The sequence below is a fragment of the Haliaeetus leucocephalus genome, unplaced genomic scaffold, assembly GCF_000737465.1.
Source record: "Haliaeetus leucocephalus isolate CR32 unplaced genomic scaffold, Haliaeetus_leucocephalus-4.0 Scaffold439, whole genome shotgun sequence".
Classification (NCBI taxonomy): domain Eukaryota; kingdom Metazoa; phylum Chordata; class Aves; order Accipitriformes; family Accipitridae; genus Haliaeetus; species Haliaeetus leucocephalus.
In genome coordinates, this window is record NW_010972875.1 from 7,480,232 (window position 1) to 7,492,843 (window position 12,612).

The 12,612-nt window shown below is 43.8% G+C and overlaps 1 protein-coding gene across 2 annotated transcripts in view; it reads right to left on the bottom strand.

Moving 5' to 3' along the window:
• Window positions 1-12,612, bottom strand: part of LNX1 (ligand of numb-protein X 1, E3 ubiquitin protein ligase) — a 68,328-nt gene that overhangs the window by 1,022 nt on the left and 54,694 nt on the right. For both annotated transcript variants that reach the window (XM_010574511.1, XM_010574512.1), the window contains exons 7-9: window positions 9,578-9,755; window positions 7,422-7,650; window positions 368-526 (exon numbers count right to left, since the gene is read on the bottom strand). In XM_010574511.1, coding sequence (XP_010572813.1) covers window positions 368-526; window positions 7,422-7,650; window positions 9,578-9,755 — 566 coding nt within the window. The remainder of the gene's footprint in view (window positions 1-367; window positions 527-7,421; window positions 7,651-9,577; window positions 9,756-12,612) is intronic.

Consider the following 12,612-nt stretch of genomic DNA (forward strand, 5'->3'; position numbering starts at 1 on the left):
ATTGGTGTTTGCAGGGAAGCTGGTTGATTGGTTGGTTGGTTGGGGGTTTTTTGATCTGGGGATGTGGGAAAGCTGCTCTGTGCTGGCATGCTTTGTACTACCCCAGAGATCAAACTGACTTACCTTTATACTTACACAGTAGTGATTGCTAGACATCTGAAAACATTCTACTATGAAGGCAAATCTATTAAAGTTCAGGACACTTTATGTCCTGTTTCCTATATCTGTCAGAGTTAGTTCTGTATCAATGAGTCCTTTCTTCCCCTATGCTATCTTCATGAAAACTTTTTTTAAAAAAAACAACCCACAAATTAACTAGATGAAAGCCTTACTTAAATGCTACTTTTCATTATATAGTTATCATTACCTAATTCTGCCATCATTATATGCTGGTGTTCCCCCAACAATGGATTTGATAAAGAATGGTTTATTTCCAGTATGTTCTTCATAACCTCCTACGATGCTGAAGCCAAGACTTCCAGATGTATTTCTTCGTAATACAATTTCTTTGCAGCTGTACAAATACCTGAAACAAACCAGTCTAATTAAATGTCTTATGGTTAACTTCAGATTTTGATGAATCATTAATGATTAATCTGCCTTTTCATACACTCTTAGAGTGTTTTGAAGATGCAAAATAGCACCAAAGTTCCACTGTATTAGACACCTATACTTCCCTTCTGTTTTTGTAGTGCTGCTTTCTACAACCAGTTATCCTGAAAGTAAAATTACTAGGTAATCGTGGGGTTAAAATATTAAATAAGTTGTTTCATAGGGTAATAATTTATGCTAAATGATCTAGTTGAAAGTGATAAACACTTACTGAGACTGGATTTAATATTTGTAAGCTGCCATTCCAGAAACTGTATTTCACCTACCTTGTACTGTCCAGTGACTTGTTTTATCTTCCAGATAAGAGCCTGTATGTGACTAACTGTGTCAAAAGTGGTCAGGCATTTATTACTGTGGTGCAGGTCAAAGCTAAATAATTTCAAGACCAATGAGCCAGAATTAGAAAAATCACAGAGATGACACAAAGAAGAGTATCAGTGGAAGGAGGGATCCTGAGCTTTTCTTGTCAAGTAACACGGTAAGTCACAGCATAGAAGATGTGAGAAGCCTATCCCTGTCAGTCAGTGCTTTGGAGTACTGAGACTGCTGTCAAGAAGATAACTTGTCCTCACTATAATGATTAACACAAGTTTTTATGGTGAGAGACCTGAAATCTGCTTCTCCCTCCATTTGTCTTTTGAATGCATTTTATGATACTGTAAGTTATGCTGAGTCAAAGCTTAGCTGAAACAAGGAATAGGGGAAAGCAAGAGTAGTAAGGTTACTAGACTTACAGTTTGCCTATTGCTCTGAGTACATTAATTTCAATACCTGCTTTGTTTCTTTTTTTTAACCAAACAGGAAAGAACCAAATTAATTTCATTAGTTACAGAGCAACAGAAATTTCTGTCCTTAGTACTTAACCCACCACGTTAGCAGTGTACTCAGGAATGATTGAAGAGCCTGAAAATCCTTTTGCTATTCCATATCTGAAATTATAGGCTGGCCTACAGCAAGCAACTGTTACAAACTCTATTCAGAGACTCTTTAGGTTTCTAAGAAACAGCTGACACTTCTTCTGTAGAAGGATTAATAACTTTAAAGACCAATATGTCTAGCTTTTTAAAAATTCTGTTTGTCAAATAATGCTTTTGCTGTGTTTCACAGCAGGATTTTATGGTAATACTAGATTAGTCCCCCAGGACCTACAAATATTCACCTGCTGCCAGGATGGTAGGTATATAATATTTGCACAAGAATTCACTGGCTGCTAATGTAAGAAACAGGTGACATTTGCTTCTTTCCTCAGCAGCCAGGCATTATTACTTTACCATCTGTGGACTTCTTAAATGTGCAAAATCACTTAAACCCTCTATGTTTGATGGTACTTATCAAGGTCATGACCAAGCGATGCCAGGATTCAGCCGTTAGTGCTATTACCTAGTGTTGATTTTGGGGGCAGGGGTCTCTGCTGCCCGGTGCTATGCTCACTGCCTTAAGGAGGATGTTGCTGAAATTGAAAGGACATCAGCTAAATCCTAATACCATAGAAAAGAAATAGCCAAGCAGGTAAAGACATGAGAAGAAAACACAGCAAAGACAAACAAGGCTTACATGCATTCTGTACATACCATCTGTAAGGTTATCAGTTACACAGTCTCTGTCAGTCCAGAAAGCATAAATACGTATTTGCTGTCAAAGTGTATGCTAAATTTAAGTAAAATAGACACAGCATACTAGTCTAGTGTTAGGATTGTTCTCTCTGCCAGAGCAGAGGAAACACACGAGGAGCAAGGAGCAGCAGAGAGCAACTAGTCTGTCCTGACTCCAACCCCCTGCGCTGCCTTTTGCCTCACTGCAGGGATGGGGTGTAACCTGCTGTAACAAGGCAGCGGAGACCAGGAAGGCAGGAGGAGAAGTGCTGGAGTGAAGCTGAGTATGGGAAAAGGGGAGGAAAGGGGTCTTCCCCAAGTGTTTTTCACATGTTTGTCGTCTTTGGTTCCCAATACCCAAACTGGTAATTAAATGTTTTAACTTAATTCCCCAAGCCAAGTCTTTTGCACACAACAGTAACGGGTGAGTGATTTCCCTGTCTTTACTTTGACCCATGAGTTTTCTTGCTCTCGTTCTTCCTATGTTCTCTTGTCCTGCTGGGGGTGTTGAGCTGTGTGGGTGCTTGGTGCAGGCCAGGTCCAACCCATCACACTGGCCATAGCTAGAGATTGACTCTTGACAGAATAGGAGTGGCTAAGTGGTGTTTATCCCTTTAAATTAATGTTTCCTTATCTCAGTCCTAGAGGATAGAGGGTATAAACATGGCAGCGCACCATCCGTCAGCTATTTGTTAGTGCTGTCGGAAATGTGAAAAGGATGCTGGGAGGCAGGGTGCGCAAAGCTGAGCTACATATAAGGTGGGTACTGCCTGCTCCAAACAGTTTAGTACATAAGCAGAGATGCCTGCTCTGCCTGAGCAAAGAGCAGCCCAAAGGGAGTTAGTTCATTTGGGTCTGGTTACCGCTGTGTGGTAATAAAGACTAGCTAGAAAGCGCCACAGAGAGAAAATTAAGTAAGTACTTGCGTCATCCAAAGATGCTTAGTGTGAGTAGATTACTCCTCTGTGGTAACAAAAGCCCCAGTCGGTGTGTTTCGACCCAGTTAAACTGCCATAACCCAGCTAAACTGCAACCAGTCCAAGGAGAACCGTCTTGGAAGAGAGCAGCGCACAGTCTTCTGCCTCTATCTGTAAATATTCCAAAAGCTGAGGACAAGGAGTGATTTATGTGTGAAACTTGCCTCAGATTCAAGATTTGGGGATAAACAATGTCTAGACACAGGGTCCTATCATAAGAAATACTACAACTGAGCGTCAGTTACTGATGCACAAAGAATTTAAAAGTGCCTGTTTTCAAGTAGTGAAACGTACAATCCCCTGCCGCTTTTCGCAAAGCACGAGTATGCTCTGGGAATGAAAACCAGCCGAACTTCAGGAGCACTTCAGCAATAACAGGTATGAAAAGCATGACTCCCTCCCTCTGCCCTGTTACAGTAGCCAAGTAGCAGTGGAATACAGTAATATTTGAGAATTGCTCCCATCAGAGCCCTACAGCCTGGATGGAGTTAATTTGGGGGAGTTTCTGTCCTAATTCTGTGTGTTATGTCCAGTTCTACCCCTGGTTTGCAGAATGACTTTGGCCACCTCCTGTCTTTCTCATCTCACTTTGCAGATGAAGGAAAGCACTTGTGTGAAGTACTAATGTTTGAAAATGTTATGACAGGATGATCTATAAAGTATTTTTAAGTGCTAGCTGGGGGAAGGAAATGTGAGGAGAGCAGAGAAAGGAGGGCAGGAAAACAAGCAGTAGAAGAAACATCACGGGGCTGGGGAAATGCTTTTCACCAGCTGCTCCACATTATTTCCTTTGTGCATGCTTCACAACAACATTTCCCTCCAAAAAATAAAGAAGACCTGTCTTCCTCAACAATAAACAATTAAATTAGCTACCCTGAAATAAGTCTTCAGGCGGGAATGCTTAAGGTCCTGCATCACTGTTTCCTCCCGACGCCCAGCCTGCAGCCCCTCCGCTCACATGCGGGCCAAGTTCTGACAGACGTCAGATGCACATGTGCATCCTATTTTATAACTGCTACATATTGGATTGTACTACAGAAAGAACAGAGGAGTTGTTTATGTATTATCAAGCCATATAAAAGTGACCAAAGCCAAATCTAAGCTCTCACAAGGAAAGGGCTGAAATTTAAGTAAGATACACAAATGTTAAATTGTGAAAGATGGCTTTTCCAAGGCTTTGAGCTTTGGTGTGAGAAGTCAGATAACCTGTCTGATTCTGCTGCTACTGACTTGAACTAGAAAAATGGTATAGTTCCCTAACTCTCAATATTTGTGTCTCTTGTCTGTGCCCATCTCTGTAACAACTATGCAGTCCCTGGGAAGAATTAGGTGTTTATAGTACACCGGCCTCAAAAGCGAGGAAGGTACTTTTAATGATGTAACTATTATTAACATTAGCCTGTTTTCTACTTTATCAGTCATGGGCAGAGGTCTGTAGACATCCTCTAGCGTTTAGCTCAACTCAGCACATTTTATGAGACCATCCTTGACAGGATTTTCATCAAAACTCCATGGTTTTGGAACACAGAAGGAAAGACTCTCTTCGCCCCTCAGTTTCCTAAGCCTGAGCATCCCACTCTAAGTCGCAATGTCAAGCTGCGTCTGCACTCCCTGTCTCGCTTGCTGTGAACAGATACTTGGCACTGCACTGCTATGGCTTGTCTAGAGCCACATCTTCCCGTTCTCAGCAGAATTTAAAGAATCCACCATCCAGCCGCCCAGTGCCTGTTCCTGGCCTACCAGTTTTACTGACTTTCCTATTTGTTCAGTTTTTCTTATGTAGGTGTGCCCCACCCTACCTGTCTTCCCAATTACTTTGCATGATCCTGTATAATCATGATTTTGACATTTCTACTTTTCCATCACCTGTACCAAATGTTCTCGGACTCACGTATCTTGGAGCAGTCCCTCTTATAAATGGTTTTAATTAGGGTAGGTGAATCTTCACCGTCTTGTCCTGTAGTTGCACATGAGGCACCTTTGCCAAGCTGGACCTGTCAGACATCTATTTGGAGAAGAATAGTTTTCTCTAGCAGCCTGGAAAAGGCTGTGAGACTGCTGGCAATACCGTGAGGTCTAGTGGGATGTGATCCTTGCCAAAAGCAAACTGAAAGCCAGATAGGGAAAGGTTAAATGCTCAGCCTGGAGTGAAAGGAGTTAATGTGATACACATCCTAGTGTGAGAACCTGTTGAAGGACTTCCAGACATCTGGTGTGGGACCTGAAGAAGAATCAGTACAAGAGTAAGAGTGTAAGCGCACTGATGCTGGGGAAGACTGAAGGGTCTGATAATACCTAATGAGCAAACCCAAACCCAGTCCTTGCACACCCCTACTCAACCAACCAGCTACTAACAAGGATGCAGCACACCTTTGTTACTGTCATGTCTAACCAGTGTTGGTCCCTGTCTTAGTCTGATGCAGTGTACCCGCTCAGCATACCAATCCCTTTACTTTTCTTTAGCGGAGAAGGGCTGCGCTGTGCTTGGCATCGCAGCTGGGGATGGAGTTACAATGAACTCCTGTCTTCAGCCTTGCTGACGCTGAGGCTGATTTTCCTTCAGATCAAAGGGGTGGGAATGCTTTCACACATGCAGCCTTCGGAGGAGGGGGGATAGAGTGGGCTCAGAGACTGCTTTTAAAATGGGAAGAATACTTTTCTTCCCAAACTGCAAAGTGGAACTGACTGATGTGAACCCTGGGTGCAAGCCTGCAGCACTGGAGCTCTGTCCTTCATCTCCGTCACCTTGCTGAGGACACAGGGACTTCAGGCAGCTGTGGGTAGAGATGATGACTAGGCAGCTCAGGTTTCCTCTACAGCCCAACGAAGGTGGGGTTAGGGCAGGTGTAGGCAAGGTGCAATTGTTTCAGTCCATCTAGCAATGGGTGGTGATTGAAAGCAAGCCTCAGCATTGCAAATTGCAGCATCTATAAGGCCTCTAGTCTGCTTGCTGTCTCTCTGCTGGGAGCGCTACCCATGCTCCAGTGCCTTCACAATGCTGCTGGTCAAGCTCAGGGGTGCAGAAGCAGTGAGCAGGAACGAAGACCTCCCTAGGGCTGCCTGTCTGCAGTGGGACTGGGTGAGAAAAGTTTACCATTGGCTGGGGTAGCAAGTTATGGGCCATCCATTTACTGCTTTTTCTTTCACAGGAATAAGGACGTAGACCTCTCCACTGGAGAAGGAACCTTTCATCTGTGGGTGACAGACACGTGGCCTACCTTCTGATCTTGCAGTGCTTCAGCACATGTTACACAGTCATTAGCCTCAGACCAAGCCCTGAAACACATCTGGCCCTCACAGCAGACCTTGCTGCAAGGTGAATGAGCTCACAACAGCTCAAGGCAGAAGGAGAGAAAGCATCTAACCCGCTATGCGAGACTGGGAAACGAAGAGGAGTCCTGAAACTGTGCCTAGAACAAATGCCCACCTGTTCTGCAGACCATCTTCTCATGCCCTCCCCTAAAAGACAAAGAGACATGCTGAACTGCTGCCAGGGATAGGACTAAGGACAAAAGTAACTTGTAAGCTAAATTCTTCATTCCTTTAAAACTGAATACCAGTTTCAAATGTGTGATACTAGCTTCATGTATTCACAGATTCACAACATGTCCTCATTTAATACTTACTTACAAAATGTCGCTGAAGCTGCAGGTATACACCCTGCACACCGAGTGTGTTTGCGAGAACGACATGCGATGTGGCTTTTATTTTCCTTACTGAAATGACAACACAGCTGCTTCCTGTGTATGACAAATGTACTTCTTTCAGTCGGGGGTGGGGTTAAAAGAGGTGATTCTGAGATACCGGCCAACTGCACACACTTTGCAACATCTGGGCAAAGTCAAACAATTCAGCTGGATTTGGCTAAGGAGAAGGGCTGTGCAGCTTGAGAGCTGCAGGAGGGGTAGCTCTGCCTTCTGCAGGGTGGTCGCGCCTAGACCCCAATTCAGCAAGCTCCTGTATCCCTGCAAGCTTTTCCTTTTACTCCCTAAGTGCCAGATATGTTTTCGATGGAACAATTCAGGATCCTTTCCTCCCTTGCAAGGGGATCTGCGTGTCTATTTTTCCATGTACACATACCCATTTACAAAAGGGAGGTATTTAGAGTCAAGTCTGTGACAGAGCCTGGATTTAATTAAGATTTCAGTGCAATGAATCAAGCCAAAAGAAAGAATTGCCAGAAAACACAAATCTTTCCTCCCACTCCCCTTCAGCAAGAGGATGCAATCTGTGGACTTACCGTGGCAGCCCCAGCCACATAACCCAGGAAGGTGACCACTCGCTGCTCTCGGGGGCCGCCTGCGTGGCCTCAGGGGGTGGCAGGTGGCCCTGCTCCTCCTGGGCTTCGCACGCTCTCATCTCCAGGGCTTTGAGCACCACCGACGAGTTGGTGTTTTTCAGCAGGGCGACGGCCTCGCTCCGGCTGACCCCCGTCAGGTCAATCCCATTCACGTTCAGGAGGATGTCACCTGAGACCGATAAAACGGATGATAAAAAACCTTGCAAGTGTTTCCAAGATCCCCTCTCCACCCCCACGAACAAGCAAGTCAAAGCCACGGCCAAGAACTTGCTGCCTGATGAGGCTGTTTGTTAATCCTATCGGTTAACGGGGATGTGAAGCATATGCTAGTAAACATGCCACAGGCATGAGGGAAGGGGCTAGATCCCCGTACACAGGAGCATCGCTGGGCTGGACGGGGGCTTTGGTCCTGGTTTCTTGTCACGTCATGTCCTGCATCCAGAGCTGAATGGCACAGCTGGGGTCCTGCTGTACCAACAAGCTTTGGTACCGGCACCTGATGCTAGTCCAGGTCTCCAAAGCCCGCGTCCAGCTAACAACTTTGGTACTCAACCTGAACTTGAAACCTGAAAGCTCGAAGGTGGTTTTCTCCCAGTGCTCCCTAAGCTGAGGACTGCCACTCCAGCTGGTTCTTCGTAAAGTTTGCTTTGCAGAATAACCTATTATTATTTTAATGTTAATGCTCGTTTGAATGGCCGCAAGCCAAAACGTCTTTCTGATTGCCTTGTTTACAACATAGGCACAGCAAATCGCAGAGAAAAATGCAAAGATGACCTCAATTACTTCAGGGAGAACAATAAAGACATCATTAATGTCATGCCTGATGCCATGGTGCCAAGCGCTCCGCTAGGCTCCACGGCTCGTTCCAACGACAGGGCTTCCCTGGGTCCCTCTGTGCTTCACCTGCATGCTCCTCCAGGCAGGGCCTGTATTCACTGGCAGTCCAGGCAGTGCAGCATGAACATTAACCAATTCTTGTGGTCTGCCCCGATGAGGCAGACAACAGCCTAAGGGATGCTCTAAACCATGGAGGCTTATGGCGCTGTTATATCATCACGTATTCATTTGTTTCTAATTTTATCAAATTAACTAGGCTGAATTTTCCATGCTGCCTCATGATGAATATTTTTTGGAAAATGTATCCCACTGAGAGGCAGTCATTTCCCAGCAGGAGGAAAGGGGAAACTTGCTGGTTTGCTCCTGTTGTCATGTTCTTACACGTGTTTTGATGAGCAGCCATAGCTCCCGCAAAGGGGAGGTTCCCACGTGTGCCGGTGCTGGGTGCTGCGACCCAGGCTCGTGGAGCTCAGCTGGGCTGCAGCTATTCTGCCCCACTTTTGGGTGCCTTTGCTTCCCTCACACTCAGGATTTCCCTCCAGCTTCTTGGTAGTGACTGGGCTGAAGCTGAGCACGGGGGATGAAGGGCAAGGGGATGGCAAGCTGTGTGGTTGCCAGATGCAGGGTACCAAGCTACCCTTGGCTCTTGGAGATTTAACATCCTGAAAACTGAGAGTTTCACCATTCCTCTACTGCCTACCTGTTCCCACAAAACCCACTGATAACATGCTCTTCCTCTTACTGTAAAGGCTTATTCATGCAGAGGGGGAGAAGCTTATTAACTTTATCACTCTGTTACATCAAGACCCAAATGGAATCATGAAGCCAATGTTTCCAGACATGATATCAAGCCACAAGGCACTAACATTGCTTCATATGTAATGGGAATTCTGCTCCTTTATATTTCTTTCAAAACCATGAACAATATGACAAACAAGCACAAAAATTTACATTAAAAACCCATGAAGGTTGCACAATGAAGATTTCAGTAGTTGGGAGATGGTGGTGCAAGCTCATTTTCCTGTGAAAAACGATTTATTTTTTTCCTACCAGAATACGGCCACATCCCACTTCACAGAGATGGTTACTGCTGCATATTATACCTTTTCTGGTAGCTGACTTGAGACCCTCTAATCTGAGGCATCCCAAAATCTATGGGATGGCTGAAGATGTCAGGGTGTGATGCTCTTTCACTATCCCTCTGTTTTTCAAAGGAATCCTTTAAATTAAAGCAGGCTTTCAAAATCCCCTCTTTTTACCTGTTTTTATCCTGCTGTCTCTGCTGATAACTCCTCCAGGTTCGACACTTATCACATAGATAGGCAAATCCCATTCCCGGTTAGATGCTCCTCCTGCTACAGTCATTCCTAGCGATTCTGTGTGATCTTTCCGGACAGCCACCACCTTCTCGTGACAGGTGACGGTGTGAAGGGTGCTCTGTGATGGAGAAAACAGCAACAACAAACACAGTGGGCATGGGGACCTCCCTGACAGCTTAGGCATTTTCTGCTGAAATGAATATTCATTGAGGGAATACCAAAGCACTTCACAGCCGACTGCCACGCCTGGCCAGATGGCAAGCATGACTTTCTCCAGGGTTTAGGCATCTGTGGAGTCAGAGCTACCGCCAAGATAATCCATGCTTTAACAGCTAAAGTCAGGCACTGGTCCCGCCAAAATCAGAAGAGTTTTAGTGTTGAGACTAATAGAAGCAGGTCTTTGAAATGTAAATAAGAAATCTGATTTTTTTTAAAAAAATGTTCTTGATATTATCACTACTGGCCCTCATATCTTTGACTATCAGGTCATGGTTCTTATCTTGTGGCTTGCAGTCTGAGCATCATCTGTACAGTTAATGAGAAATGGTCCACCTGGGTTAAAGGAATAAAACTCTTGGGGACAGATTAGAAGATATACACTTCATTTGCTCTTTCAGATTTCTGTGTTTCTGTGTAAATTACTAGTGGGAATACACGTGAAGAATATGTGTTTCTGTTCAGGAAAAGAGAAGGACATTTATAGAGTGAAGAGCCAGCAGCTTCCAGGGGGCTCTTCCTAGTGCTTTTGCTTAAAAGGTCACTTTGGGACAGCCTGCTCTACTGTCTGAGGACAGTCATCCCCTTATTCCTCCTCCTGAACAGGAAAACTTACATACACACCGCTGATCATGCAGTAACTAGTGTATAAGTAAGTGAAACAAACTCACAGGCAGCCTCGGGTTGGACAGGCAACACAAGCTTCAACAAAACCTGTGTACTGAATGTCATGTTTACAACGCATCCAGCTCTTACAGAAGACTTGAAGAGACAAGGATGCTTCTCCAGAAAATCTGGATTCAAATGTTAAATGCTTTGATTTCTTTAAGTATTTCATAAGGTGTGCTCCTGGCATCAACTCCTGAAGATCCCCACCTCTCTTGCAGGAGCAGCACCATCCACTCCAGGCTCCTATGCAGATATAATAGCATGCTGCTAAATATATTTAAAATGCATATTAAAAAAAACCCCAACCTTCTCACTCACAAGTGTGACCACACATTTATAATATGCAAAAATAAGCTGTAAAACTCATTTAAAGCCACATTAATCTCTTCTTAGAAATCCAAGATCCTACAAAGACATTCCACCTCAATTCCTGGGCCAGCAGCACAGAAAGTGGAGCAGGCACGTCCGTGGCTGCTCCTGCAGTGATGATGATGGATGAAGGAAGAAGTTTTTGTGGGAGTAGGGCAGGCTATATATTTGGTTTGGTTTTTTTTTTTTTAAAGGTATGTTTGGTAGAACTAACTCCACATCAGGATTTCTGTGATGCAACATCAACAACAAACCCCAGAACCTTTTAGCAGCTTAGCAAAGGATCTCTAGATGCTTGAGCAGCAGAACAGTGGCTGCCACAGAGCTCCAGGAACAAAAAGGCAAAGAGCTCAGTGGAAAAGGTCTTCTCTTAGTCACCAGGACAAAAAACAAAGTGATACAGTTGTTTGGACGTAACACATCTGATCCATGCAGAACACAGGCACTGTTTCAGAGTAATTGGGCTTATGGCTTGCAAAGGAACCTAAAAATTCTGAAGGTTTTACAACACTCCCTTTTAAAAAAATATAAATGTTCTAGTCCAGATAATTTTAACCTTTCACCTTTGTCTTTAAGGTGTAAATGTTTTAAACATAGTAGTTCTATCTTTGTGCAAAATAAACTTAATGTTTCATCCATATTTGTGCAAAAACATTGTCCTTTTTCCCTTGGAAAGGAATGGCTTTCCATCAGGAAAAGGCTAATTCTTTAAGCATGTGGGATAGGGGCAGTACTAATTTTCACAAAAATGCAGTCTGGAATTTTGTACCAAGAGGTGAAATTGGAATTAGACTTGCAGCTCAGAGAGTTCAGAGCAATCCTGTTACTTATGAAGTGTCCATCATGTCTCAGACACCAAAAGCATTAGCTGATAAACTGGCTAATGCTCTATTTTTGAGGAATTGGTGCAGAGAGAAGCAGATTTCAAAGCAGTGCTTGGTAGCAAATTGTCCTGTTACCTTTCAATGAAGAATCATAAAAGTACTGGTACTTTTATGCTCAACCATGTAGGACCAGTTTTCCTTTGAAACTACTCTTGCACATGTCATTTTTTACATGGTTGCAGATAGAAAGGAATTGAGTCAACTCGACTGAGACGAAGGCAGTGATGAAAGGAAAGTAAAGCCTTTCTTAGTAAACACACGTAGAGCTTTCTTGGAGGTACAACTGATAATGAGTAAACCAGTTAAAAGGCAATGTTTATCAGTGCCTGCATTTCAATGCATTATCTTCTAAACAATTGTCCTTTTCTGTCATTTTGAAGTGACCTTGGAGGTCAGGAAAAGAAAAACATAACAGTTCATCTCCTCCTCTTTTTAATTTTTTTCTTTTCTGTATATTTACTGGAAAATAAATATTTACAGCAGATTATCACAACATCAAAGCCATGACACGTGTCTTGTAGGCAAAAGATGTATCTGCGTCTGTTTGCAAAATGTACTTCACCTGAAGACTAACCTGCTCGTACGGTCAGAAAACATTGCTTGCTCAAGCAACAGGGTGACAGATTTGTTTTAAGTACTAGGCAATTTGTTAGAAAGGAGTAAGAAACCAGTTCCAATTAAAAACAAGTGCTATTTAATTAATGGCAAAGCTCCCACTGACTTCAAAGAAATCGAATCTGGCCTGTTTATGCGTTACAGCCCAGCTTAACAACCTCGGCTGCACAAGAAAGTGTTTCTGACATCTTTTCTTTTCTGATTCCAGGCGGCAGCCAGAAC